Source organism: Balaenoptera borealis (assembly GCF_965194805.1).
Source record: "Balaenoptera borealis genome assembly, chromosome: 7".
Taxonomy (NCBI): domain Eukaryota; kingdom Metazoa; phylum Chordata; class Mammalia; order Artiodactyla; family Balaenopteridae; genus Balaenoptera; species Balaenoptera borealis.
In genome coordinates, this window is record NC_138864.1 from 15,464,964 (window position 1) to 15,489,151 (window position 24,188).

At 46.7% G+C, this 24,188-nt stretch overlaps 1 protein-coding gene across 5 annotated transcripts in view; it reads left to right on the top strand.

The window, feature by feature from the left end:
- GLI3 (GLI family zinc finger 3) overlaps window positions 1-23,077 on the top strand; it is a 287,400-nt gene extending 264,323 nt beyond the window's left edge. For all 5 annotated transcript variants that reach the window (XM_082399704.1, XM_082399706.1, XM_082399705.1 and 2 more), the window contains 5 exons: window positions 4,470-4,619; window positions 6,092-6,256; window positions 11,322-11,612; window positions 15,885-16,212; window positions 17,103-23,077. In XM_082399704.1, the coding sequence (XP_082255830.1) occupies window positions 4,470-4,619; window positions 6,092-6,256; window positions 11,322-11,612; window positions 15,885-16,212; window positions 17,103-19,447 (3,279 nt within the window). In that variant the 3' untranslated portion in view covers window positions 19,448-23,077. The remainder of the gene's footprint in view (window positions 1-4,469; window positions 4,620-6,091; window positions 6,257-11,321; window positions 11,613-15,884; window positions 16,213-17,102) is intronic.
- The last annotated feature ends 1,111 nt before the right edge of the window (window positions 23,078-24,188 follow it).

Sequence of the window (24,188 nt, forward strand, 5' to 3'; positions counted from 1 at the left end):
AAGTGTTTTAAGCTCAAAGATGCAAAATGACATATACACATATTTAAATATACTATATTTAAAATAGATAACCAACAAGGCCCTACTGTATAGCACAGGGAACTCTGCTCAATATTCTGTAATTACCTAAATGGGAAAAGAATTTGAAAAAGAATAGATACATGTATGTGCATAACTGAATCGCTTTGCTGTACACCTGAAACTCACACAGCATTGTCAATCAACTATACCCCAATATAAAGTAAATATTTTAATGAATAAATAAATAACCTAAATAAGCAGAAAGATTTCTGTGTTTCTTTGAAGTAATCGATTATGTCTGTGCTCAGTATTTGGACCCTAAAGACAAGGAGGGTGGACCTGTTCCCTGCTGGCTGAGGTCATAGAATATCATTTAAAGAAAAATAACTCGTAATCTCAATCCAAGTTGGTCAAGAGCGGTTTCAGAAAATTACAAAAACATATTAGACAGGCCTTAGGTCTACTCTACGGAGCAGAAAGGGAAAATTCCCAAGGTGCTAACCTTTCTGAATGTGAGGTTGCCTCCACGGTCCCGAGAAGCTCCTTGCCTGTCCCTCCCCACACGGAGACAAGATGGGGTGCTGTGTTTACTGATGGGCACTGGATTCCCGCCACTGGGGTTTTCAGATACCGTCCCAGAGGCCAAGGCTGATGCAGCTTGGCCAGGTATTAATCTGAAATGGTTTGCACTTTCCAGTCACCGGCCTCATCAGCCTGTTGTCAGCTCTCCCCTCCCAGCTCAGTGGCAGATCCTTCAACACCCTGGTCGGCAGCTTCTACAGCGTCTCAGCCACTTTTGGTTACTAAAGTCCCGTCCGATTTAAACCTCTAACCTGCTATCCACTCAGAGCCTCCCCTCCCTATACCAGCCGGGCTCACAGCTCCAGGGGGCTGGCAGGCTGTTTGTTCTTCCCCTACCACGCCACCCATCCAGGAGGGGACCTCTTCCCTCTCCTCCTAGAGCCTGGCTCCCTCCAGCATGATGGGGAGGGCAAGAGACAGGGTCCGTTGCTTCACTAGCTGCTGGTGGTGCTTCCCTGTTGGTCATCCCCGTTCCCCTGAGTGACTCCAGGTCGCTTGGGGCAGGCGTCCAAGTGCTGGCTTTCTGGTGGGGGGTGCGCTTGAGTTCTATGCAGGGGTCTATCCTATAGTCTCCCTGCTGGACACCTGACCCAGCACTCTGCATTTTAGGTGGGCCCAAGCTTGGCTACCTCACTGGTATCCACTGGACCCCTGGAAACTCGTGCCTTCGTACTACACCAAGCAGTGGCAGTGCTGGAAGCCTCCTGCGTCAGCCTGGCCCATCCTCTCCTGCCCTGCGTGTTCCTCACCCTGTTCCTCAAAGGCACCAAATTCTGTCCTTCTCCAGGGGCTTCCGTCCATCTTTCTCCCCACCCACACCCTTACCTGCACACCTGCCAAGTCTCCACTCATCCTTCAGGTCCTACTTTAAATGCCACTTCATTGGAGAAGCCAACCCTGGTCTCTGGTGCTCCCCGCGGATTTGGGACCTCCTGTTAATTGTTTTTCTAAAACCCTCTTATTTCCCTTCAAAACGCTGATCACAACTATAATTGTACTATAGTCCTTTAAGCCATTATCTGTGTCCCTCCAGTAATTCCATGTCCCTGCCCTGTAATTTCCTCAGGGCAGGACTCAGGTCTGTCTGATTCCCCAGCACAGGGCCTGGTGTGGAGTGGTACCCAGTACATACGTGTCAATATGTGGGCGATGAATGAAATGTTGGCAGTCGTTGAGTATTTGTTTTATTCTCCCCGGCAAGACGGGGTTCTCACTGGGCTATCATTCAAATCATCCAAGTCCTTTTGAATTCTTGATGGTATATTATTTTAAAGTAATATAACACCTACATTAATACCGTACGGATACTGGATGAAATGCATTTGAAGTAAGCTAGGCAAAAGCATCAAGTGTAATTTCTCTGGTCCAGGGAAAGTTCAGTTTCTCACATGAGCCAATCAGTCCAACAAATATTTACGGAGGACCCGCCGAGTACCAGGGCCACCTGTCAGTTGCCGAGAATATGAAACCGAAAGGTGTGGGTCGTGACTCAAGCAGCAGGCTCAGCCCGAATTCTCAGACCGTTTTCCAGTTTTAACTTTGCCTGCCTCCTTCTTTCCGTCCTCCTTCCCTCCCTCCCTTCCTTCCTTCATTTTCTTTCATGCCTATTCATCCAGGAAGCTTGATGCCTAATAACTTGGAAAAAAACTGAACCAAGAGCAATTTGTATGGAGTGGACTTGTGTGATCATTCATTGCTTTGCCTGGAAAGGAGAATTCATAGAACCTCTCTGTATCATGTGGGCTTAAAGATTGGGCTCCAGCACCCATCTGGGACAATCCTGGGTGATGTGAACAGGTGCAGACATGTTCTCGAAGCATAAATTTAAAGATGGCATGTTATCCCCTGGCCGGCACATCTGTTCTCTTCATCCACGTATGTGCCCCTGCACCACCTTTTTAAAATTTTTATTGGATATAGTTGCTTTACAATATTGTGTTAGTTTCTGCTTTACAGCAGAGTGAATCAGCTATACGTATACATACATCCCCTCTTTTTTGGATTTCCTTCCCATTTAGGTCACCACAGAGCACTGAGTAGAGTTCCCTGTGCTATAGAGTCGGTTCTCATTAGTTATCTGTTTTATATATAGTAGTGTATGTATGTCAGTCCCAATCTCCCAATTCATCCCACTCCTCCTTCCCCCCTTGGTATCCATGTTTGTCCTCTATGTCTGTGTCTCTAGGCTTGTCGGACAGAGTGAAGTCAGAAAGAGAAAAACAAATATTGTATAATATCACTTATACGTGGAATCTAGAAAAATGATACAGATGAACTTATTCCCAGCATCACTTTTAAGAAACACTCATACTGAGGACAGTTGGCTTTTTATAAGAAACACACGTCTGTGTGCCGGGGGTTGGGGTGCTGTCGTGAACCTGAGCGATTCTGTGTGGTTTCCTCGTTGTGTTCAGAGCGCCTAAAAGGATCCTAGTTGTCTGCCTGCGCCCTGGGCTGTGTCACCCGCTCTCCCCTGTTTCTCGGGCTTTCTGAGAGCTGTTCTAGGAGAGGAGAGTACACAGCAATTGCTTTTCTCTGCCCGCATCCAGTTTTATAAACTCCCCAAACAGCACAACAGACTGCTTTATTTATTTATTTTTTTTCCTGCGGCAGCCAGCTGCCTCGTGGAATAGCTGAGAAAGGTCGAGTGATGGTGGAATTTTACCACCAGGTCCCCAGAGACCACTCAGTTAGGAACCAGAGCCTACGCAGGAAAGTAATTAAACGTCATGTCACTGTTACGGGGCTCAGGGAACCCAGAGGAGGTTTCTCTCATTGCACACATTTTTTAGTGATATGTTTCCACGTTATGTGGGAGAAAGGACTCACAAAGGCCTTGAATTAAGGCAAATAAAGTATGGAGTGGCCAGAGAATAAAAACAACAGGATCAACCTAGGGCACAAGCTTCCTCCGTCATCCGTGACTGGACATTAAAATCATAGGCTCATCTTACTGAACTAGACTTGAATTTGGTCCAGATTAAGAGCCATCTCTTCCTCTGGCGCTGCTGTAGATTTCACGTGTCTCCTAGTTGTAGGACATTTGACGTATGAATCCAAGGAACTCTATTAAAAAATTGATCCTAAAACTTTGAATTGGAATTCAGGGAAGTTCATCTTCATTTTAAAAACCGAACTAACAGAATCCTAGAGCTGGGAAGAACCTTAGAAACTAGGGAATCCATTCCTTTAATTTGTGTATGAGAACAGCAAAGGCCCTCAGACACTAAGAGTTTTGTTGACGATCGCCTGGCCTTCACCTTCAATATCAAGGGCATTTCTCTGTGATTCTTATCAAAGGGGTGAGCCCACTAATTGGAACTAAAGTGTCGTTTGAAAAAGTGCTTTGGATTTTCTTGGTCCTTGTTACAGACGTGTGTGTGTGTGTGTGTGTGTGTGTGTTTGTGTGTGTGTATGCCCTTTCTGCAGTCTTGAGCCACAGCACTAACCCAAGGTGCTACCCAAGGCCTGGAGGGAGTGAGAGCTGGAGGTCACCTCTGTGGTCAGTTCACCTTGACCCCGACTTGGCCGATGAAAGATAACGGAGGCCCAGAGCGGACGTGGGTGTCTCACCCCGTTTCTGCTCTTCTGATGCCCTTGCAGGACTTTTTCTGGGACACCAGGCTTCTTGCAAACCGGGTCACTCCTACAAGTTAGGAAGTATCCCTCCACAGTCAGTAAGAGCAAATTTACTTAGGAAACATCCTAAATATAGTAAAGGTATAGTAAAGGTTTGCAATATAGTAAAGGTACCGTGGAGTCTTTAGGACTTAAGGTTGGGGGATTTGGGACACTCCGTTCTGTTGCCTTCAGAAAAGAGTAGTACATTTCCATTTTATTTCTCTCTTTCTTTTTCCAAACTCCAGCATATAAATAACGACCATATCCATGGAGAAAAGAAGGAGTTCGTGTGCCGGTGGCTAGATTGCTCGAGAGAACAGAAACCCTTCAAAGCCCAGTACATGTTGGTAGTGCACATGCGCAGGCACACGGGGGAGAAGCCTCACAAATGCACTGTGAGTACCGAAGGGGCGGGGGCCAGCTGTCCACTTAGGGGAGTCTTGCACCTGTGGGTCCTTCCTTGTACTCCAAGGGCCGTGCGAGCTGATGAGTGGTGGGGGAAGAGGGTTGGAGTGCTGTTTGTGATAAACTCCCGGGGTTTTGAGAGGGGTTTCCAAAACGGGGGGGAGGTGAGAAATGGAGAAAGGATGCTGACAGCTTTGGGGGATGCTGGAAGGAATTGATCTAGACCCGCCCCGTCCAACATGGTGGCCATGAGACACACGTGCATCTGAGATGTGACTGGAACAACCACAGGACTGATTTTTAAATTTTAACTTAACTTAAAATTTTAAATTTAAATAGCCCCACATGGCTAACAGCAACTGAGTCAGACAGCCCAGCTCTGCAGAGTGGCAGGCGGGCAGGTGGCAGTGGGGACGTGCCATCCGGCACTGGGAGTGAGCACCGGGCCACTGGGCCTGCCCCAGCACCAGTGCCTGTCACACCAGAGCCTTGGGGAGCACAGGGAGGGGCCAGTTTCGACTTGAAAAACTTAGGTTGACTTTTTACAACTATAACCCTTAGGGCTTTAGAGTTTTTCCTCGCCCTCCTGGTCTGTCCCCATGGCCCAGTACAGACCTAGAGGAGCGGGTTGGGATTCCTGCGAGGCTAAGGCTTCTTTCACTAAGGTGCCTGCCAGGCAAGGCTCAGCCCTGGTACTTTACATCTTAAAGGCCCTTTACAAACAGGATCAAATTCCGTGCCTTTGTAGGCACACAAAGCCATATTAATGAACTTTGTGCTGAATCTGAAATCAGTGGGAATTCAAGGAGATCCCTGAGCAGATAATGAAACCCATTGTCCACATTGAGTGGCCTATTAAAAAAAAAAAAAAAAAGTCCAGGATTTTTACTTAGCCCTGAAAACGCTTTCTCTCGAACGGCCCTGAGCCCCATCTGAATCCCAATAAAGGCAGAGTTTAGTGGACTTTTGTTCATTGGTTTTGAAAAGCTGCCAACCCTCCAAACGTCCCCGTCTTTTTTTTTTTTTTAATTAATTAATTAATTTATTTTTGGCTGCATTGGGTCTTCGTTGCTGCGCATGGGCTTTCTCTAGTTGCGGCGAGCGGGGGCTACTCTTCTTTGCAGTGCGTGGGCTTCTCATTGCGGTGGCTTCTCGTTGCAGAGCACGGGCTCTAGGCGCGCGGGCTCAGTAGTTGTGGCACGCGGGCTCAGTAGTTGTGGCTCGAGGGCTCTAGAGCGCAGGCTCAGTAGTTGTGGCGCACGGGCTTAGTTGCTCCGCGGCATGTGGGATCTTCCCGGAGCAGGGCTCGAACCCGTGTCCCCTGCATTGGCAAGCGGACTCTTAACCACTGCGCCACCAGGGAAGTCCCCCAAACATCCCCGTCTTTCATCCACGCGGAGCGAGTGGGATACATCAGCCGTCATTGTGTGGGATCATCCAGATTTACCTGTTTTCTCCTCAGTTTGAAGGTTGCACAAAGGCCTACTCGAGACTCGAAAACTTGAAAACACACTTGAGATCTCACACTGGAGAGAAACCGTACGTCTGTGAGCACGAAGGTTGCAACAAGGCTTTCTCGAATGCCTCTGATCGCGCCAAGCACCAGAACAGGACACATTCCAACGAGGTAAGGCCCCTCCAGGAGACACGTGTTGGGTCCAGAGCTTGTGGTGGAAATAAAAAATCCTCTGGGGAATGTACTTGGAAACGCAAACCTGTTCCGTTGTATTTGCCTCTGGCCACTCCCAGCACGAGTGGGTCCTAATGCTGCAGGTGAAGGCTCGGGGCCCCAAAGGTAGGGCTGAAACCTGGGCTCGGATGGGAGAGACGTGCAGGGTGAAGGGGGAACGAGTTTCACGTTGTTCAGTACTGCCACCTACTGGTCAGACAGCAGGAGCATTTAACTTGGAATTCCATCCGCTCGCTCTGCCTGGAAGAGCAAGAATGCGTTCAAAGGACGACCCTGTAAGCACCAAGGAGAGATTCAGAAGCGAGGTGTTGACAGCCGACAGCTTACTGCTGAGACAGCCACTTTTATTTGCTTTCTCTAGGTGGTATCTTCAAAGGCGCTTATATCAGAAAAGACTTTTGCAGAGTAAACCCACCTTGGCTAAATAGGATTTCCAGACATTCTAAATTCCAAAGGATCTTGGAAGCTAGAAACCCAGAATGGTTTCTAGTCAGTTATTTAAGATAATATATTGAGTAAAGCTTCATGGTCGTAGGTGGTTCCTATTGTGTTGTTGTTATTTTTAGGTATTTATCCCCCCAAATTTCAGAGAAGCATAAGAATGAACGAAAATGATTTCCAATTCATTTTGTTTGCATTTTAATGCACGTCTGCCTGCAGACCTCCAATTTCTCCTTGAAGATCTAGCTTAGATTCTTCCTCCTCTGTGAAGTCTTCTCTTGAATGTACCCAGAGATTAACACAAAGGCTCCCTACATTTGTGGTAGAAATAGGCTAGCTACCCAGAATTTGTTCACATGAGATGTAGTTCTGCCCCACAAAGTAGGTCATCAGTTTGCTTGAAATTGTGTGAGAAAAGGAGCATTTTGACCTTGGCCTGACTCTCGTCTGACCCCACGAGGTACCAATCAGGCCCATTCTTGATCTTCCAGATGGAGAGCTGGGAGAGGGAATTTGGTAAAAGTGGACCATTCAGCTCACTGGCCATTGGCTTGAAGGTGGCAGAGATGGTCCTCACCAAGTTTCCTTTCAGCCGAACTGACAGAGCAAAAACAACTCTAAGAGGATTAGCCACACTCTAAAAAAAGCACGCTCACACATAAACTCACACACATGAGTTCACTTATACAGACCCTTTCTGAATGGTTCATAGTAGAATAAGGAAACCTGAGTCCTTTAGGATCTCTTATTATTGATCCACTGTTTGCAGGTGTTTTAGAGGAGATGCCACATCTCCATCTTTTACGTCAAAAATGCTTTACAATGTGCGACAGTTGCGGTGTAATCCACTGTACTTGTTTTGTACCAACTTCTAGGGGGTCTAGAATAGGCAGATTCATAGAGACAGAAAGTAGATTGGTAGTTGCCAGAGGCTGGACGAGGGGGAATAGGGTTGACTGCTAATACGTGCAGGGTTTCTTCTTGGAATGATGAAAATATTTTGGAATTTGATACTGGGGACGATTGCACAAGATTGTGAATGTACTAAATGCCACTGAATTGTGCAGCTTAAAAGGGTTATTTTTATGGGATGTGAATTAAATCTCAATTTAAAATGTTTTAGGAGATTTGATTAACTTAGAATTTAATTAATATGTTTACATTTCATGTATTTAAGTACAATTATGACTAGAAACTTAGAGGGCATTCATTCCTATAGATTCTCTCCTGTTATTGTGGATCAATTTGGACGCTGGGTATGTTAGGACTTTAGCAGTGCATACATATAAACATACTTACTGAGCTTTTTATCTTTTTATGGACTTCAAATGTGTGCCCATGTCTTCTTTGTTTTAATTAAGTGCATTATATTTAAACATGAATCCTTCTGTGCAATAAAAAGTGCAATGTTGTAGAGAGTTCAATATCCATCATGAGATTAAAACATACCTTGGTCAACAATATCTTTCACCAAGGTTGAGCAATTTACCTAAAATAAATTATTAACATTGGCCATAAACACATAAATATAATTTTATTCACAAACACGTAAATCATTTTTCCTCTATTCCACATAGAGAAAGCCCTCGTCCTGGCGTGTGAATGATGGACGGTTTCAGATACACCAAAATTAAGTGTATCCAGGAAATCCAGACTTGCATCATCAAGCAATTGTAGACAAATCTAGATGTCTTCTTTCATTTCTTTGCTCTCTTATTTGTATCTTCGTTCTTTCACTGAACAAATATTGATAGCTAGTTACCTGCCGAGCACTTTGCTATTCTAGATGAGGCAAACAGGGTAGAATAGGACAGGAAGGGAGCAATACCCATTCGGGTAATCTAGGTCTCCTCCCCGCCCCCATGGCTGCCCTGCCCATTTAGGGTCACTGAACCATCGCAGTGGCCTCTGACCGGGCTCCCTACTCCAGGACATGGAGCTCCCGTTCGTCCCAAAACCAGACGAAGCCAGTTTCCTGGAGCTGATTCGGTTGTATCTTCCTCTCCAGAAAGTTTCAGTGGCTCCGTTTTTCCTATAGGAAATGTTTAGACTCCTTAGGCTTGTATTTGCTCTCACTGGACCCAAGCCTTCCCTTTCACCATTCCCTTGACCTCTCACAATGGTGACCATGAATGGAACCTTCCAGATAGCCATGCCTGCATGCCTGAAGTGGTCCTGCTGCTGGACCTTTGCTCTGGATACTTTTTTTTTTTCGCATCCTCTTGCCCTCATTTTTATCCTTCAGCATCTTGTTTGTCTTTCAGGACCCAACTACGACACCTCTTCCTAATCAAAGCTCTGTTTATTGAGCACTTATTATGTGCCCCACATCACATCGTGGTAAGCACCGCCTGTACGTGGTCTGATTGAGCCCATACCCTGACCCCATGAGCTGGGCATTATACCCAGATACAGAAACTAAATTGATGCCTCCCATGATCATCCCAATGCAAAAATGATTCCCCTCTGTCCACATCCTTCTCTAGCATCCACACTTTGTACTGTAGATAATTCATGCTGTCTTATTTTTCCTACCATATTTTATACCCCTTGAGATTTTACCCTGTCTTATAAAATTTTGTGCTCAGAGTCTTGCCTATAGTAGAGGCCATTAAATGTTTACCAAAAATTTGATTTGGATACATTCTATACAGTCAAGTAGAATAAGTATCCCCACTTTCACAAAGTACCTTTCAGTTCAGGGAGTCAAGAAGGCAATGACAGTACCAAAAGTTAAGTATCCAGGACAGGAAATACGCGTAACTCAGAATCCTGACAACATTTATCTTAACCTACAATTAGATTGCATTTCAGTCATTCATCACAACAGAATTTGGGGGCCAAGATACGTAACTGAGTTAATGTGTTTTCTTGTGAAGTTAAGTTTCCTGACCCTGTGTTCTTGGAGTTTTTTTGTAGGTGGCTGTTGTATATGTCCACATGCAAGGGCACATGGGCACACATGTACTTGTATGTTCTGTTGGTCCTGGAAATGCAGGAGCTGATGAACATTAGCAGATTCATTCCACCTCTAGCTGTGTTCTCATTTCCAAGCTAACCCGTGATACATACATGCAGATATTTATGGGAAGAGTAGCTCTTCAAACATGTAACAGTGGCCTGGCTTTGTGTTCCCTCTCCCTACGCCATACATTCCTGCCTGTCTGTCACCGCGGCAGAGTGAGCAAGCACAGGGCCAAGGTCAGATGCTACACGGTAATAGCACTAATCATCAGAGCCATTCTTCTGTCCCTAATGCATAGAATTTGATGTGCTCATTTCATTATATATATACATATGCTGCAAATCACACAAGCTCCTGAATAGAAGTAATTTGTAGTTAATGGGAATCAATTCTACCCAAAAGAATCTCAAATTTGGAGGTGAGGTTTCTCAAGATAATTTCTGGAATCTTTATTTCACTACATTAGGACATTTCATCATTTTAGGTAGCTCTCAGTCTGTTCTTGGGCTTTTAGGGAAAAAGCATCATTCTATAAGACAGGGAATCTTTTTAATATAACTGTAATGGATGCATTATATTAAGCATGATTTTTATGACTACTGTTTACCTAATAGCTCATATTCTGGTATACACAGAGGTAAATATAGACTCATATAAGTAACCGTGAATATATTAGATTTCAAGGAAAGTAAACGAAATCACAGTTCTGATGTTGGTCATGAATACAATGCCATGAGTTCTGTGATTTGAGTATATTCAGCTATAAGCGTTCATATAATTTTTTATGACTGTATCTGTAGGCTTGATCACTGGCCCACATAGAAAATAAAAGTAGCATGAAATAATTTCTAGATCTTAGTACTTGCGAGCAGAGCCTCATCCAGGAATCCTCGTCTCCAGGACGACATCCATCTGCCCTCATCGGTTTACGAGTAAGCATTCGTGGACACTCCAACAGGGCTTACGGCTTTGAAGATCAGAAAGGTTCTGGATATTCTGAGCCCTGAACAACCCCCCCCCCCACAGTTGTAATACAACCCAAAGGAAAGTATTTTAGTGATATCTAACCCAGGAGAGGCTGCAGGCAATTATTTTTTTTACTACGTCAATGTGTAAAGAGCTCATTTTCAAAGGAGGTAGAGTGATATTAGGTCTGAGAACCAGGACATTTGTAAGAAAGGTCTTCACACCAGCTCTCCCCAAAGTGTTCTTCTCATTAAAGGATGGGTGTCTTTTAACCTTCTTCTGTTATCATCAGCAGTATCATCACCACCATCCTCATCATCAAGTTATCTCTTGAGCACCACGTGACACCATGATACTTCTTCCTACTCACAGGATAAATGCTTCCAAGAACATAAGCGCAATTTACACGTTCTTCGCTCACCCTGAGCATTCTCTAAAATAATAATGTATTCAAGCTGGATTCCATTTATTAAACCTTTGCACCATTTAGAGGGTTTTGAACACCTCACAGCCTTGTGATCGTGCTTTGAAAGAATTAAAAATATAATGAGTAGCCACAAAAGACCGTCGGGCAGGGGGAATAATCGCTTTGGTAACAACCTATTCTTTCATCCTTGGGGCATTTGGCAGAAACCGTACGTGTGCAAAATCCCCGGCTGCACCAAGCGCTACACAGACCCCAGCTCCCTCCGGAAACACGTGAAGACCGTGCACGGCCCAGAGGCTCACGTCACCAAGAAGCAGCGTGGGGATGTGCACCCCAGGCCCCCGGCGCCACGAGATTCCGGCGGCCACTCACAGTCTAGGTCACCCGGCCGGCAGACTCAGGGAGCCCTCGGGGAGCAGAAGGGCCTCAGCAACACTACCTCAAAGCGGGAAGAATGCCTCCAAGTGAAAACGGTCAAGGCGGAGAAGCCCATGGTATGTCACTCGCTTTCCTTCTGGTTTTCCCCAAAGTTCTCCCAGGTCTTTAAAGGGGCCAGGTAGGGCGCTGGGGGCAGGGGCGAGGGGCGGACTTCACTGCCCCGTTCTCACTGCATCCCACTGTTTGATTTATGGAGGTCAGAGCTCCCTGATCCGGATTGCCTACCCCAGGTTGATCTGCACAGCAGAGCTCAGCTCAGAAAAGAGTTCCAGGGTTTCCTAACTGGTTTTTGAAATCGATCTGGAAGCATCCCACCTTGTGGGAGGTAGACAGACACCACGGTGCACATTTTCAGCGGGTCTCTAATGTAGAGAGTCATCCATTCATTCCTTCTGTAAACATATTTTCTGACTTCTTTGCCCTGGTGACCCCAAGATAAATAAGCCACGGCCCCTATTCTTTATGGGTCTGTAGTCCAGTGGGATAGGGAGACCAAGAAACAAACACAGCTCAGTGTGATGGGGCTTTAAGACAAGTCTGGGTCAGGGGGTTCGGAGCCAGTGCACTTGAGGACACGATGGGAAGGCAGAGGGCAGGTGGCCGCCAAGTTCAGCGCTCAGAGAGGGGAAGGACCGCACGCTGGGGAGCAGGACCTGAAGGAGCCAAGCACCGGCCTTGGCGCCCCGGGAAAATGTGCCAGAGTAAAAAGAGGGGGAGGATATGAAGGGATTGTTTTAGGTTTTCTAAGTTTTTATTAAAGACAACTCCAGTGCCAATCTAGAGATTGGTTGGTAGACTTCGAGACCGTATATCTGCAGTGGTGCCTGAACTGAGGAGGTGGAAAGCAAGGGAGGGATTTGAAAGATGTCATCAGCAAAAATCATATGGTTTGATGACAAATAGGATACATGGATTAAGCTACTGTTGCAGCTTCTTTCAAACTTCACTTGGTGATTTTGCCTTATGCATGGGCCGGAATAAACTATCTAAAATTTTTCCAAAGACAACGAGAAAAATGAAGAGTAGCGATCAGAGGAGATTTAGCACATTTGCATTTGGCATGTGTATAATGCAGTCAGCTCTGTGCTTTGGGCTCTAGTCTGTCAATCTCGGGATATGGAAGAAACATACTAGATAGAAGTCACAGGCTTAGACTTCCAGATGCATGGAAATGACCAGACAGGCAGATTTCTACTCAGTTCAAGGAAGCATTTGCTTAAAATTAGAGAAGCCCAAGAATTGGATGGACATCCTATGAATTCCTAAGTTATGTCACCATGTGGCGGTATGTATGGGCGGGAATAAATGCACATACAATTTCAGAATCGATAGAGTGGAATTTAATGACTTACTTGAATTTTAATGACTTACTGAGTTTGTCTTTAAACTCTTACGAGTCTTAGAAAGTGACCCTAAGTCTAGCCAAAAGTCATGCAAATAAGCTATCCAGATGTATCATTATTTCCCAGTGGGTAGCCGTACTTTGCTTTTAAAAAACACCTTAGTAAGAAGTTTATATACGTGTTATGACTGATCACTATACTTTTAAATTAATCAGTTCGTAAACTGTGTTTTATATACTTTTTTGGGGGGGGAGCATTTATCAATTTCCTAAAATAAAGTCCACCTATATAATAATTGTGCAAAAGATTCAACCGTTTATCCTCAAGTGTTTAATGAAACAAGGAAAGTGAATTTGTGGTCTCCTAGATTATGTCATTGAAAGACAATGATTTATGTTTTTAGGACATCCTAGGAACCCAGAATCCCTTGTACTTTTAATGTACATCCGTAGCAAAAAAAATTTTTTTTTAAAAGAAAGAAAAGAAAAGAAAAATTATCTCTTCTCCAAACACCCATTCTTTAAAAAGAAAATTGGTAGAAATAAAAATTTACAGTGAGTTTGCTCAGTGACATCTGAGGTTCTCCAAGATGTGAAATATTTTATAAAATAATTAAATCATAGAAACAAAGGGCTGGAAAGAGTTCACAGAGACTGAGACTAGGCCCCTCATAATACAGGTGTGGAAACTGAGGCTCAGTGAGGTTAATAAATTAATCAAATTTCCACGGGGGACTATTTTATGAATATGTACACACACATGTAAATATAAGTAGGTATCTTCATAGGCATTTACTAAGGCACAGGAGATTTACATTTCTAATATTCTTTCTTCAAAAACTTGTCTTTGATTTGCTCATCATGCTATAAATTAAATTCTTTCTTCTTTTTTTCTTATTACTCCAACTTCTCTTCTGTGTAATGCTCCTAAATGTCTTGTTCTCACTTCCTAAGGACAGTGGGTAATAAGGTGAGGGAATTTTGGCTTCTCTGCTCTCTGTTTTGTTTTCATTTTAACATTTAACTTTTATTTGTTTCACTTTTCTTTCGTCTTTGTCCTTTGTGATATTTTTAGTAGTGGACATTACTCAGATATGTTTCCAACATAGAAGTGATGTGTTTTGAACATTCAGCATGTGGAAATGTGGAGTTAGATGTTGAAATTCATCATTCTATTTGTCTAGGTTTTCATAATAAATCACACTGGGACCGACCAAGCAGATGTTCTCAAAGACTATTTAATTGTCATATTGACTAGTGTAAATTTATTCTTGGACCAGACGTGCATCACCTTCTTAGAGCAAGATCTGGATACACTTGTTGTTGGCAATTTAATCTATATTGAAATGTCTGCGCTCCTTTAAGCATTTTCTAATTGTAGGTGCATGTGAGCCTTCTTCCGGGCCCTGTGGAAGTGTGAGCCTGCATGTGTGTGTACATACTCACAGATTCACATACAGACGCACACATGCTGATTTGACAATCCAAGCGTAAAAGACATCCAAAGCCCTGGATGATCTAAGTTCTCTGCAAAGGAGCAGGTGATCTGGCCCTTCAGGACACTGCAGAAGCAAAACCTTAAGACAGGCTTCATGCATTCATGATCACATTTGTGTATCTTATTTTTCTCTGCTTGGTTGCCCAGGACACGCTTAGTATACCATGCGGTGCTCGCTTAGAAAGTGTTCATTTGCTTGGGTGTATGTACTGTGTTCTGAGAAAAACTGTAACGGGTTCCACGGAAAATGACTGTGTCCAGACCCCTTGCTGACAGCACTGTGGTTCCACCAGAGACCACAGCCGTCTATACTGGAGTGTGTGTAGTTATCGCTCCCTGCTCTTGGGCTGCTGTCAGGCTTTAGTTTTTAGGTGACAGCGGAGAGGGTGCTACAGAGGAATGGAAGTGAGGCCGGGCTGGGGGTCTAGGTCATCACAGTGTTCGCTTTGTGACTTTGGGCAGTCACTGAACTTCTCTGAGCATCACATTTCTTATCTCTGCATAAAGGATTAGAATGTTTATCCACCAGGGCACCACTGGAATTTTAGAGGGGCCAGTTCCAGGTTGTGTGGACCGCTCAATGCAGGCCATTCTATAGAGGGCTCCCAAATGTGGAGACAGTGTCTTTTCAGTCCCCATGGCCAGGGGCCCGTGGAGGGGGGGTGGTCCTTTCCCTGAGAACCAGTGGACCAGATTAAGTTCCCATCGAGTTGCAGAATTGGCTTACCCAGTCCACTTGGTTGGGGTTAGGGAAACCTGGCCCAATTCTCCTAGTGCAATGCAATTCTCCTGGCTATAGCAGAAGCTAAGTGATTGAAGTTTTCCCTCTTACAACTGCTTTTACCTACACCCTGCTTGGAGTTCTACAAAGCAAGAAAATGTAGAAGGAAAGTAGAGAGGTTACAAGAGCTTGGGGAACCAGCCTGGAATAGTATAGCAGGGCTGGTTGGAGGGGAGGTAACATGTGCTCTTGGAACATATATTCCGAGGACTAAAGCAATTATAATAACAACTGCTAACGCTCTCCGAGCCAGTTAATTACTGTCATCCAAGTCTTTTTGAACTTTGTGTGTTTTCAGGGCTTTACACCTCATTCCCACAACAATCCCTAGGATAAATAAATTGTCCCCATTTTCTGGATAAGCAAACTGAGGTTTAGAGTGGCTAAGTAATTTGCCCAAAGGATAAAGTCATGGAGGCGGGGTGGGAACCAACAAGGAAGTGTGATGCAGAGTTGGCATTTGGGGCAGGGTTCCATGGCTGATGCATCATATCCGGCACCCCCCGCTGTCCATTCCCTCCACTGCACATCTGCCCGCTGCGCGGTCACTGAGGCTGAGGGAGGCCACCTCCACTCACCGGAACATAGTTCTTCTCATCCCACCCACTGAGAATCCCGCAGGACTTGATCTGCGTGATCTCTCGTCATCCGCTCCCTGGCCTTCATCATTCGGGTGACATTTCTGTCCTTTCCTCTTGACCGCACAGACATCTCAGCCAAGCCCTGGTGGTCAGTCTTCATGCAGCAGCCAACAGTCCCCCATCAGCAACTATTCCAACAGTGGGCTCGAGCTTCCTCTAACCGATGGAGGTGGTATGGGCGACCTCAGTGCCATCGACGAAACCCCAATCATGGACTCGACCATTTCCACTGCAACCACAGCCCTCGCTTTGCAAGCCCGGAGGAACCCGGCAGGGACCAAATGGATGGAGCACGTCAAGCTAGAAAGACTCAAACAAGTGAATGGAATGCTTCCGCGACTGCATCCCATTCTACCCCCCAAAGCCCCTGCGGTCTCTCCTCTCATAGGAAACGGTGAGTTCTGGCCAGTCCTCGTGTCCGCGTGGGGTTTTCTGTTCTTTCAAGGGCAGCCGGAGCACTAAGCAGACCCGGGCCCTTGGTTTTCCATTTGCTTGTTTCCCCACCAGCCCTAAAATGATGCTGGAACCATAAATATTAGTGTTGCCTTTCTGGAGAGTCCATATTTTAAAAGCAGGCAGTAAGAGGATAATCCTGAAATGAAAAGTAAGGCTGTGCATGACTGATATTCTGATGGTGAAATCACACCTCTTAGACCAGGGGAAGGAAATCCCAGCCGCAGAGGCGTCCCAGGTTAGCACCTGTCTCTGGCTTCCATAGTCTGCAGCCAGGAGCTAAGCAGCCACTTTGACTGATGGCCCAATTCAGAGAAAGGCAAGCCATCTTTGTCACTGTCGGCCCCCAGTCAGTTTGTGTTTCTGAGATTACACTCGATATCTGCAGCATATCCCAAGGGTGAACCTCCCCCACCCCACCTACTCAGGTGCGCTCCACCCGCATAGGATGTCATGGGGAAGCCCTGAGTTTAGATATATGCCTTCTGCCCTGGTACTTCCTGTAACTTGAGCACCGTATATACTTCCAGGGACCCTTCACTTGGCCCTTACACTGCACCAGTGAAGGAGCTTAACTCATCCAGGGAGTTATTACTGTTTCCTTTCAACCAGGCGTGGGCCATGTACCGCTCCCACCTGCTCTTGTAAATAAAGTTTTATTGGCACCCAGCCTCACCCACCCCTTTACTACTGTCCCCAGGCCCTTTGGTGCTGCAGGGCGGCGATGGGCCGAGACCGCCCGGCCCCGGAAACCGAAAAGAGTCACTGTTCGCCGACACCCGTGTTAAGTCACCCTGAAATGAACCCCTGTCTCCCCGGCTTTCTCCGCAGGCACGCAGCCCAGTACCAGCTGCAGTCTGGGCGGGCCCCCGCCGCTTCTCCCGAACAGAAGCGACCTTTCTGGGGTGGACATCACCGTGCTGAACCTGCTCAACCGCAGAGACAGCAGCGCCAGCACCATCAGCTCCGCCTACCTGAGCAGCCGCCGCTCCTCCGGCATCTCGCCCTGCTTCTCCAGCCGCCGCTCCAGCGAGGCGTCCCAGGCCGAGGGGCGGCCCCAGAACGTGAGCGTGGCCGACTCCTACGACCCCATCTCCACCGACGCGTCGCGCAGGTCCAGCGAGGCCAGCCAGGGCGACGGGCTGCCCAGCCTGCTCGGCCTCACGCCCGCCCAGCAGTACCGCCTGAAAGCCAAGTACGCCGCAGCCACGGGCGGTCCGCCGCCCACGCCGCTGCCCAACATGGAGAGGATGAGCCTCAAGACCCGGATGGCCCTGCTGGGCGATGGCAGGGAGCCCGCGGGCACGCTGCCTCCCGTTCATCCTCCCCGGAGATGCAGCGACGGCAGGGCCCACGGCTACGGCCGGCGCCCGCTGCTGCCCCAGGATGCGCTGGGCAACGGCGTGAGAAGAGCCAGCGACCCGGTGCGGACGGCCTCCGAGAGCCTCTCGCTGCCCCGGGTGCAGCGATTCAACAGCCTTAACAGCTTCAACCCTCCGGTGTTGCCTCCATCCCTGGAGAAGCGTAATCTAGTGCTTCAGAACTACACGCGGCCAGACGGGGGCCAGTCCCGACCCTTCCACGCGTCTCCCTGTCCCCCGAGCATTACTGAGAACGTCACCCTGGAGTCCCTGACCATGGACGCCGATGTGAGCCTGAACGATGAGGATCTCCTGCCCGACGACGTGGTGCAGTATTTAAACTCCCAGAACCCAGTCGGGTATGAGCAGCACTTCCCGGGCACCGTCTCTGATGACAGCAAAGTGCCCCACGGGCCCGGCCTGGGGAGCGGGCCCGGCGACTTTGACCCACTCGGGCTGTCCGGCAGCTATGCCAGCCAGCAGGATCGCGGGCTGGAACCGCCCTGCACTGATGCCGGTAAATCCGACCTGCCCATTCAGTGGAACGAGGTCAGCTCAGGCAGCGCCGACCTGTCCTCCTCCAAGCTGAAATGCGGCCCGCGGTCCACAGCGCAGCAGGCCCGCGCCTTCGCGCTGTACAGCCACGTGGGCGTCCACCCACAGAATCCCTTGAGGGGCGGGGCTGGCCCGGCCGGGGGGTATCCGACCCCCGGCGAGCACGGCAGCTCCTTCGGGGCCCCGGAGCACTTGGTGAGCCACGGCGGCGGCGGCGGCGGAGCTGCGGGCACCAACGGGAACGCCTTCCACGAACAGCCCTATAAGGCCCAGCAGTATGGAAACTGCCTGGCCCGGCAGCCCGCCTCCCCCGGCTTGCTCGACGGGGCCTGCGGTGCCGGGGTCCAGGCAGCAAAGCTGAAAAGCATCCCCATGCCAGGCAGCGGGAGCCAGCCGGATTTTGGCCTGTCGGTGGCACCGAACGAGTCAGCCGGCGGCACGGTGAATGGCATGCCCAGCCCAGAGCCGGTGGGACAGGGGTACCTGGCGCATCAGCTGCTTAGTGACAGCATGCACCCCCAGGGGGCAGGCCGCCCCGGGCAGCACGTGCTGGGGCACGGCAGCGCTACCTCGCATATCCACGTCTATCAAGGGCCAGAAAGCGGCCTGCCAGGGCCTCCCAGCACCGGCATCCAGCTGTCAAGCTTGGCAGCCGTCAGGGGCTACCAGCCGTGTGCCAGCTACGGGGGCGGCCGGCGCCAGGCTGGGCCGAGGGGCGGCCTCGCTCTGCAACCAGGACAGCTCAGCGACCCAAGTCAGACCTGCAGGGTGAACGGCATCAAGGTGGAGATGCCAGGGCAGCCCCATCAGCTCTATTCGAATGTGCAGAGTTACTCTGGTCAGTTCTATGACCAAACCATCGGCTTCGGTCAGCAAGACATGAAAACCGGGTGCTTCTCCGTGTCAGAAGCCAGCTGCCTGCTCCAGGGGGCGAGCGCCGAAAACTCTGAATTACTCTCCCCAGGTGCTAACCAGGTGACGAGCACAGTGGACAGCCTCGACAGCCATGACCTGGAAGGGGTGCAGATTGACTTCGATGCTATCATAGATGACGCGGACCACGCCAGCCTGATGTCAGGAGTCCTGAGCCCAAGCATCATTCAGAACCTCTCTCATAGCTCCTCCCGGCTCACGACGCCACGCGCCGCCCTCCCGTTGCCAGCTCTGTCTCTGAGCACCACCAACATGGCAATCGGGGACATGAGTTCTCTGCTGACCTCCCTCGCGGAAGAAAGCAAATTCCTTGCAGTTATGCAGTAGGTATTAGGGGGAAAAAAAAAAAAAGAAAAAAAAAAAAGACTGCCAAGAGACCTGAAACTTTAGGAGTTTAAAAGATTAAATTGACCCTTTTTTTTTTTTTTTGGCTGTTTCGTTTTTGTTTTTTTTTAGTTCTGTGTATGTTTTAGCAATCTCATCTCACCTAACTGGGATGTGTTTCAAGTATATTCCTTTTATGGAAAAGGACTCTGAAAAACCCTAAAGTATTCTAGGGAGAAACTGTCTTCCATTTCAGTTTTGAATCAGTATTGTTACACTCGAAACACCCTCTTTTTTCAAAAAACTGTAAGCCCGCCCTCCCCCCCCCCCCCTTTTTTTTTTAGTAAACCGGTGTAAATGTGTGGTGTGCACGTTCTTTCTTTTTGGAGAGAGGGCAAAGGAAAGGATTTGACAGGTTTCTCTGTTGCTCCAAGGAAATAGGAATTGGTGTGCTTGTGACCAAGGGGTTACACTTCCAGCTTTTTTCCATTTTCCTTTACATACGTTCAACGTTTGTTTTTGTGTTTTGTTTCTTTTGTTTTTTTAATTCCCACACTGGGCACGAGAATCAGAACATGGAGAGTGAGTTTGGGAATCTCTTGTGAGCGTACTGTATCAGAGGTCACAGGTTTTTGAGACGCTCCTCGCCCACAGTTCAGTTCAGAGCATGCTTTAGACAGATACACACAGGTCGAAATTTGGGACTCTTGCACATGAAATGGTGTGCCCACCATTGGGGTTTAAAATTCTTACTGTCCATACATGAGCTTAGGGTGGGTACGTGTATACGACAGTTCTCAGTTATCGACCTTGCCTCCTCTCTCTCTTTCTGTCCGTGAATGATCAGTGCTCTTCCAGGGAGACGGGGAAGGGCGCTGGGTGACACTCAGACATGCTATTACTTTCATCTGTTCTGGTAAGAAGGTAGGTGGATTGCAGATTCAAGTTACTGTGGAGAATTTGTTTTAGGGAATATTTGTGGGTTTGCATATTTGTTGATAGTTCCATCTCTTGCCCCGTTTTCATAGATAACTGAGAATTGATGATATCTAGTTCTGAGTATATAGGTACTTAACCCCACAGCTGGCTATGTCATTAACATATGTTAATTCCACTATAGCGAAGGAGTATTTCTATTCTAAGTGCCCTATTTTAGGGGATTTATAAAACTTGGTTGTAAAAGAAAAAAGCTCACAGACAAAGATATTTGGAATAAATCTCTTCAAATATTTTTAGCATTTAAAAGCACTAGGGAAGAAGTTTTGTAGCTGTGTGGATACCTTTTTTTTGCACCCTATCTATTAAGTGATGCATGCATTTAAGAAGTTAAGTGTTCCACGCAGTTTGTCCTTAATGTGGACTTAATCTGGACTTTTGTTTTGGATTAAAACATTTAAAGATTTAAAAAGTGCAGCTACTCCCCAGGTGCAGTTGCTACACATAAAAGACATACTATGTGTGCACAGAGTACGTGGATTACCCAGCATTTTACTTTTAAAAATATGTAAGCTATGAAAATAAAACATCGACACCTCAGGCTACCTGCTGTATTCTGTCCCCTTGACACTGGAGTTGGATTTTTCCAAAGTGATTCATGAGTCCATTATGTGGCTTTTTCCCTTTATTCCTGCCATTTAAATTAGTATTAGACAAAATCAAATAAAAGTATTAAATAGAAAGAATATTAGGACCAGCCCATTTTTCTCATGTTTATGTTCTCTCATTTGGACCAAGAATCTCAGTGTGGAAGTAAAATTGCCCTTTGGGACTTTGGCTAAGACAGTTGGTTTGCTTTCAACTAAATGAAAGCACAGAGATGCTGAGGTTCTCCGGCCATCCGCCCCACCCCCCACCCCGTGCAACACCTACATTTAAATCAAAGGAAGCATCCACTTCAGAACAGAGTCCAAAATCAAAAGACAAGTAGTGCTCTGAGCTAGGAGAGTTGAGTCTCTACCACTTTTCAGTGGAAAGATCAAGCCATTTTCTGTGTTCTTCAAACAGGTCATGATCTGGTTACAAAATCAGTAATCCATTCCCTGAATCTTGTTTTTTCCATGAACTCAAAATCTCCCGGTCCTGGTCTGAGCTGGCATGCCCTTGTGGCTTAATCCAATCCCTGTCCTCCTTCTCCTCCCTCTGAATCCTTTCCCCACTAGCATTCCTAGATGTGTCCTGCATTTATCAATTGCCATAATTTCCCATGTCACCTTTGCCCTACACGGAAGGATGGACGGAGCCTGGGATGAGCAAGGTTGTCACCTTGTGCCTCTGTTTTTCCTTTGGTTTCTGGTGATTCTCCGGGTTACCCCCTATCTTTTTCTCTTCATACTTTGTTTTCTTTGCTCCCGCCTTCAGATTTGCAGGAGACACTCATGCTTCAGCTCAGTATTTGGCTTCTCTCAGTATGGAAATCTCAGAAGGATGGAGGAAAGGAGAGGCGGAAGAGGAAAGTGTATTTTTCCAATCTGTTGTGATAGTGTAAGGAAGATCTTTTGGGGCCACTTGCAAGTGTCCCGTCTGGACATGGATCTCTGTAGACTTGGCATCTCCCGTGATGGAACCCATCCCCAGCCTCCCATCTTCTCTCCACTTCCCTGTCCCTTGCGTTTAGGGAGATAACACCAACTCTCTAGGGTCATGGCTACTTTTTAATGCAGGCTCATACACGGTACAGCTGTTTGGCATCCATGTTAAACATGTTCAATCCATTTTGTTTTCTTTTCTAAAGAACTAATTAGACTGCCCCTGCTCCTCACTCACTGGCTCACCCTCTTGAGCTGCAGAGTTTTGATTCTTGCGATGTATGTGCCTTATTTTATGTTAATGTCGTCGAAGCGAGGGACCAGTTGGTATTGCCCAGTCAGGGCTCAAGGCTGCGTGCTCCCCAGCCGAGAGCACACGATTGTAGCAGAGTCTGAGCTGTCTTGTAACCTGGCTTCCCATGTTGTTTTGAACTGATAGGAGGATGTCCTCTTCTGACAAGTTACTGTTGTGTATCCTGCAAATGTGTAAGATAAAGTACGAGTTCATTGTTTTCACCTTTTTTAGATTTTTTAAAAAATAAAATGTGTAATCCTTTTTTTAAAAGAAACACGTGTAAATACATTTAAGTATTGTAGGCATAGTGTTTGGACGTGGCCGGCCCCGGGCCTTCCTCGGATCAGCCCGCAGCCCGTGCAATGCCCACCCGCGCCCACCTCTAGCCCGGGGCTGCAGCCCTGCCACAGATGGACTCTACTTTTGCTTTCAGAACCACTTAGTCTTTTTATAACAAAGAGAAAGAACAATGTTTCTTACAATGTCAATAAAAAACTCTTTGTACTGAAATTTCTTGTAGGTGGTTTATTTAATTCACAGTTGAATGGGAAAAGGGCTTTCTTTGGAAAAATCCAGAACCTGTGTTTAGACCCAGGCCCCCTGACCCCCGACACACACACACACACACACACACACACACGCAGAGGGAACTTTTGCTCTGAGACCCAGATTCCTCATCCCTAAGATGGAGAATGGGGCAGTACACCCTACTAGTGTGTGTGAGGAGGGGGACCTGGGAGGCACACCAGTTGTAACCTGGACTGTTTTTCTTAATTTTGTCTCTTTGCCAAACTCTAGGAGGAAAGACATGAATAGGTTTAATGTCTAACAACTTGTCCCTCTTTTATATATTATCCTCTCATTTCAGAGATACCCTACCACATGTCAAGAGAAAATCTGACATGGTAGAAGCCTACCTTTATGTGGCTTTTAATAACTGACATCAGACAGAAATATAAGCTATTTCTCTCATTTGTCTTTTCTCGTCAGCTTGCGGTAGTTTTCTCCAGATCACTATAAAAGACTCCAAAAGAGTTCCCTTCCTCTTCCTGAGTAGTATCAGGTGTCTTTTGAGCCACCAGCTGAAGGCATTGGTTGTTGCTGGGAAGGACAGGTGGTCCTGTTGTCAGTATAACAGGGCTACAAAGATGGGTGCAGCCCTCATGCACAGGTGCACACACATGCACAGGTGCATTAGCACTGTCTCAGGGAACCTCCTGTCCCGTGGGTGGTGAATGTTTCTCTCCTTGTCCTATAGCAGAGATTGTCCAGTCATAGGGATGTTTCATGCTTTTCTCATTCACAAAGGAGAATTTCCTCCCATAAATCCAAAATTCTTTGCTTTCATAACTAGATCCTTCACATAAGGTGTCCAAATGCGTTCAGAAAAAAATAGGAACTTATGCCGTCTTAGGAATAAATTGTCAGCTTACAAAGAAGCGTACGAGATAACAAGTTAAAATAAAATAAATAAGACAGATGAGGCTAATAGAAGGAAAAAGTAGGAAATGGGGCACTCCCAGGAATGAGGCATATGACAGACTCCTGTAAGTTCATGTGAGCAGAACGCAGGTACCACTCACAGCTTTGTTTAAAAGATGCCTCCTGTAAAGGAGATGTGAAGGAGGCAGAGTCCGGTAAAATGGCAAAGCTGCAATCCATTTGGTATTTCATAAAGATTTATATTAAGGAATTTTGGTTCAAAGATGTTATGTGTTACCCAGAAAAGAATATGACAGGAGAATTCTAGTATTAAGATGGAAAATTTTAACCAAGTGCCAAAATGTCTTATTCATCCCTTTTTCCTCCATGGCTTTCTCTTTATTTTCTTGGCAGTTTTCCCCCTTTGGTTTGTTAAAAAAAAAATTCAGCTGAGTAAATCTGAAGAGCTAATTGGCTCTATTAAACTGTTCATGAGTGGAGC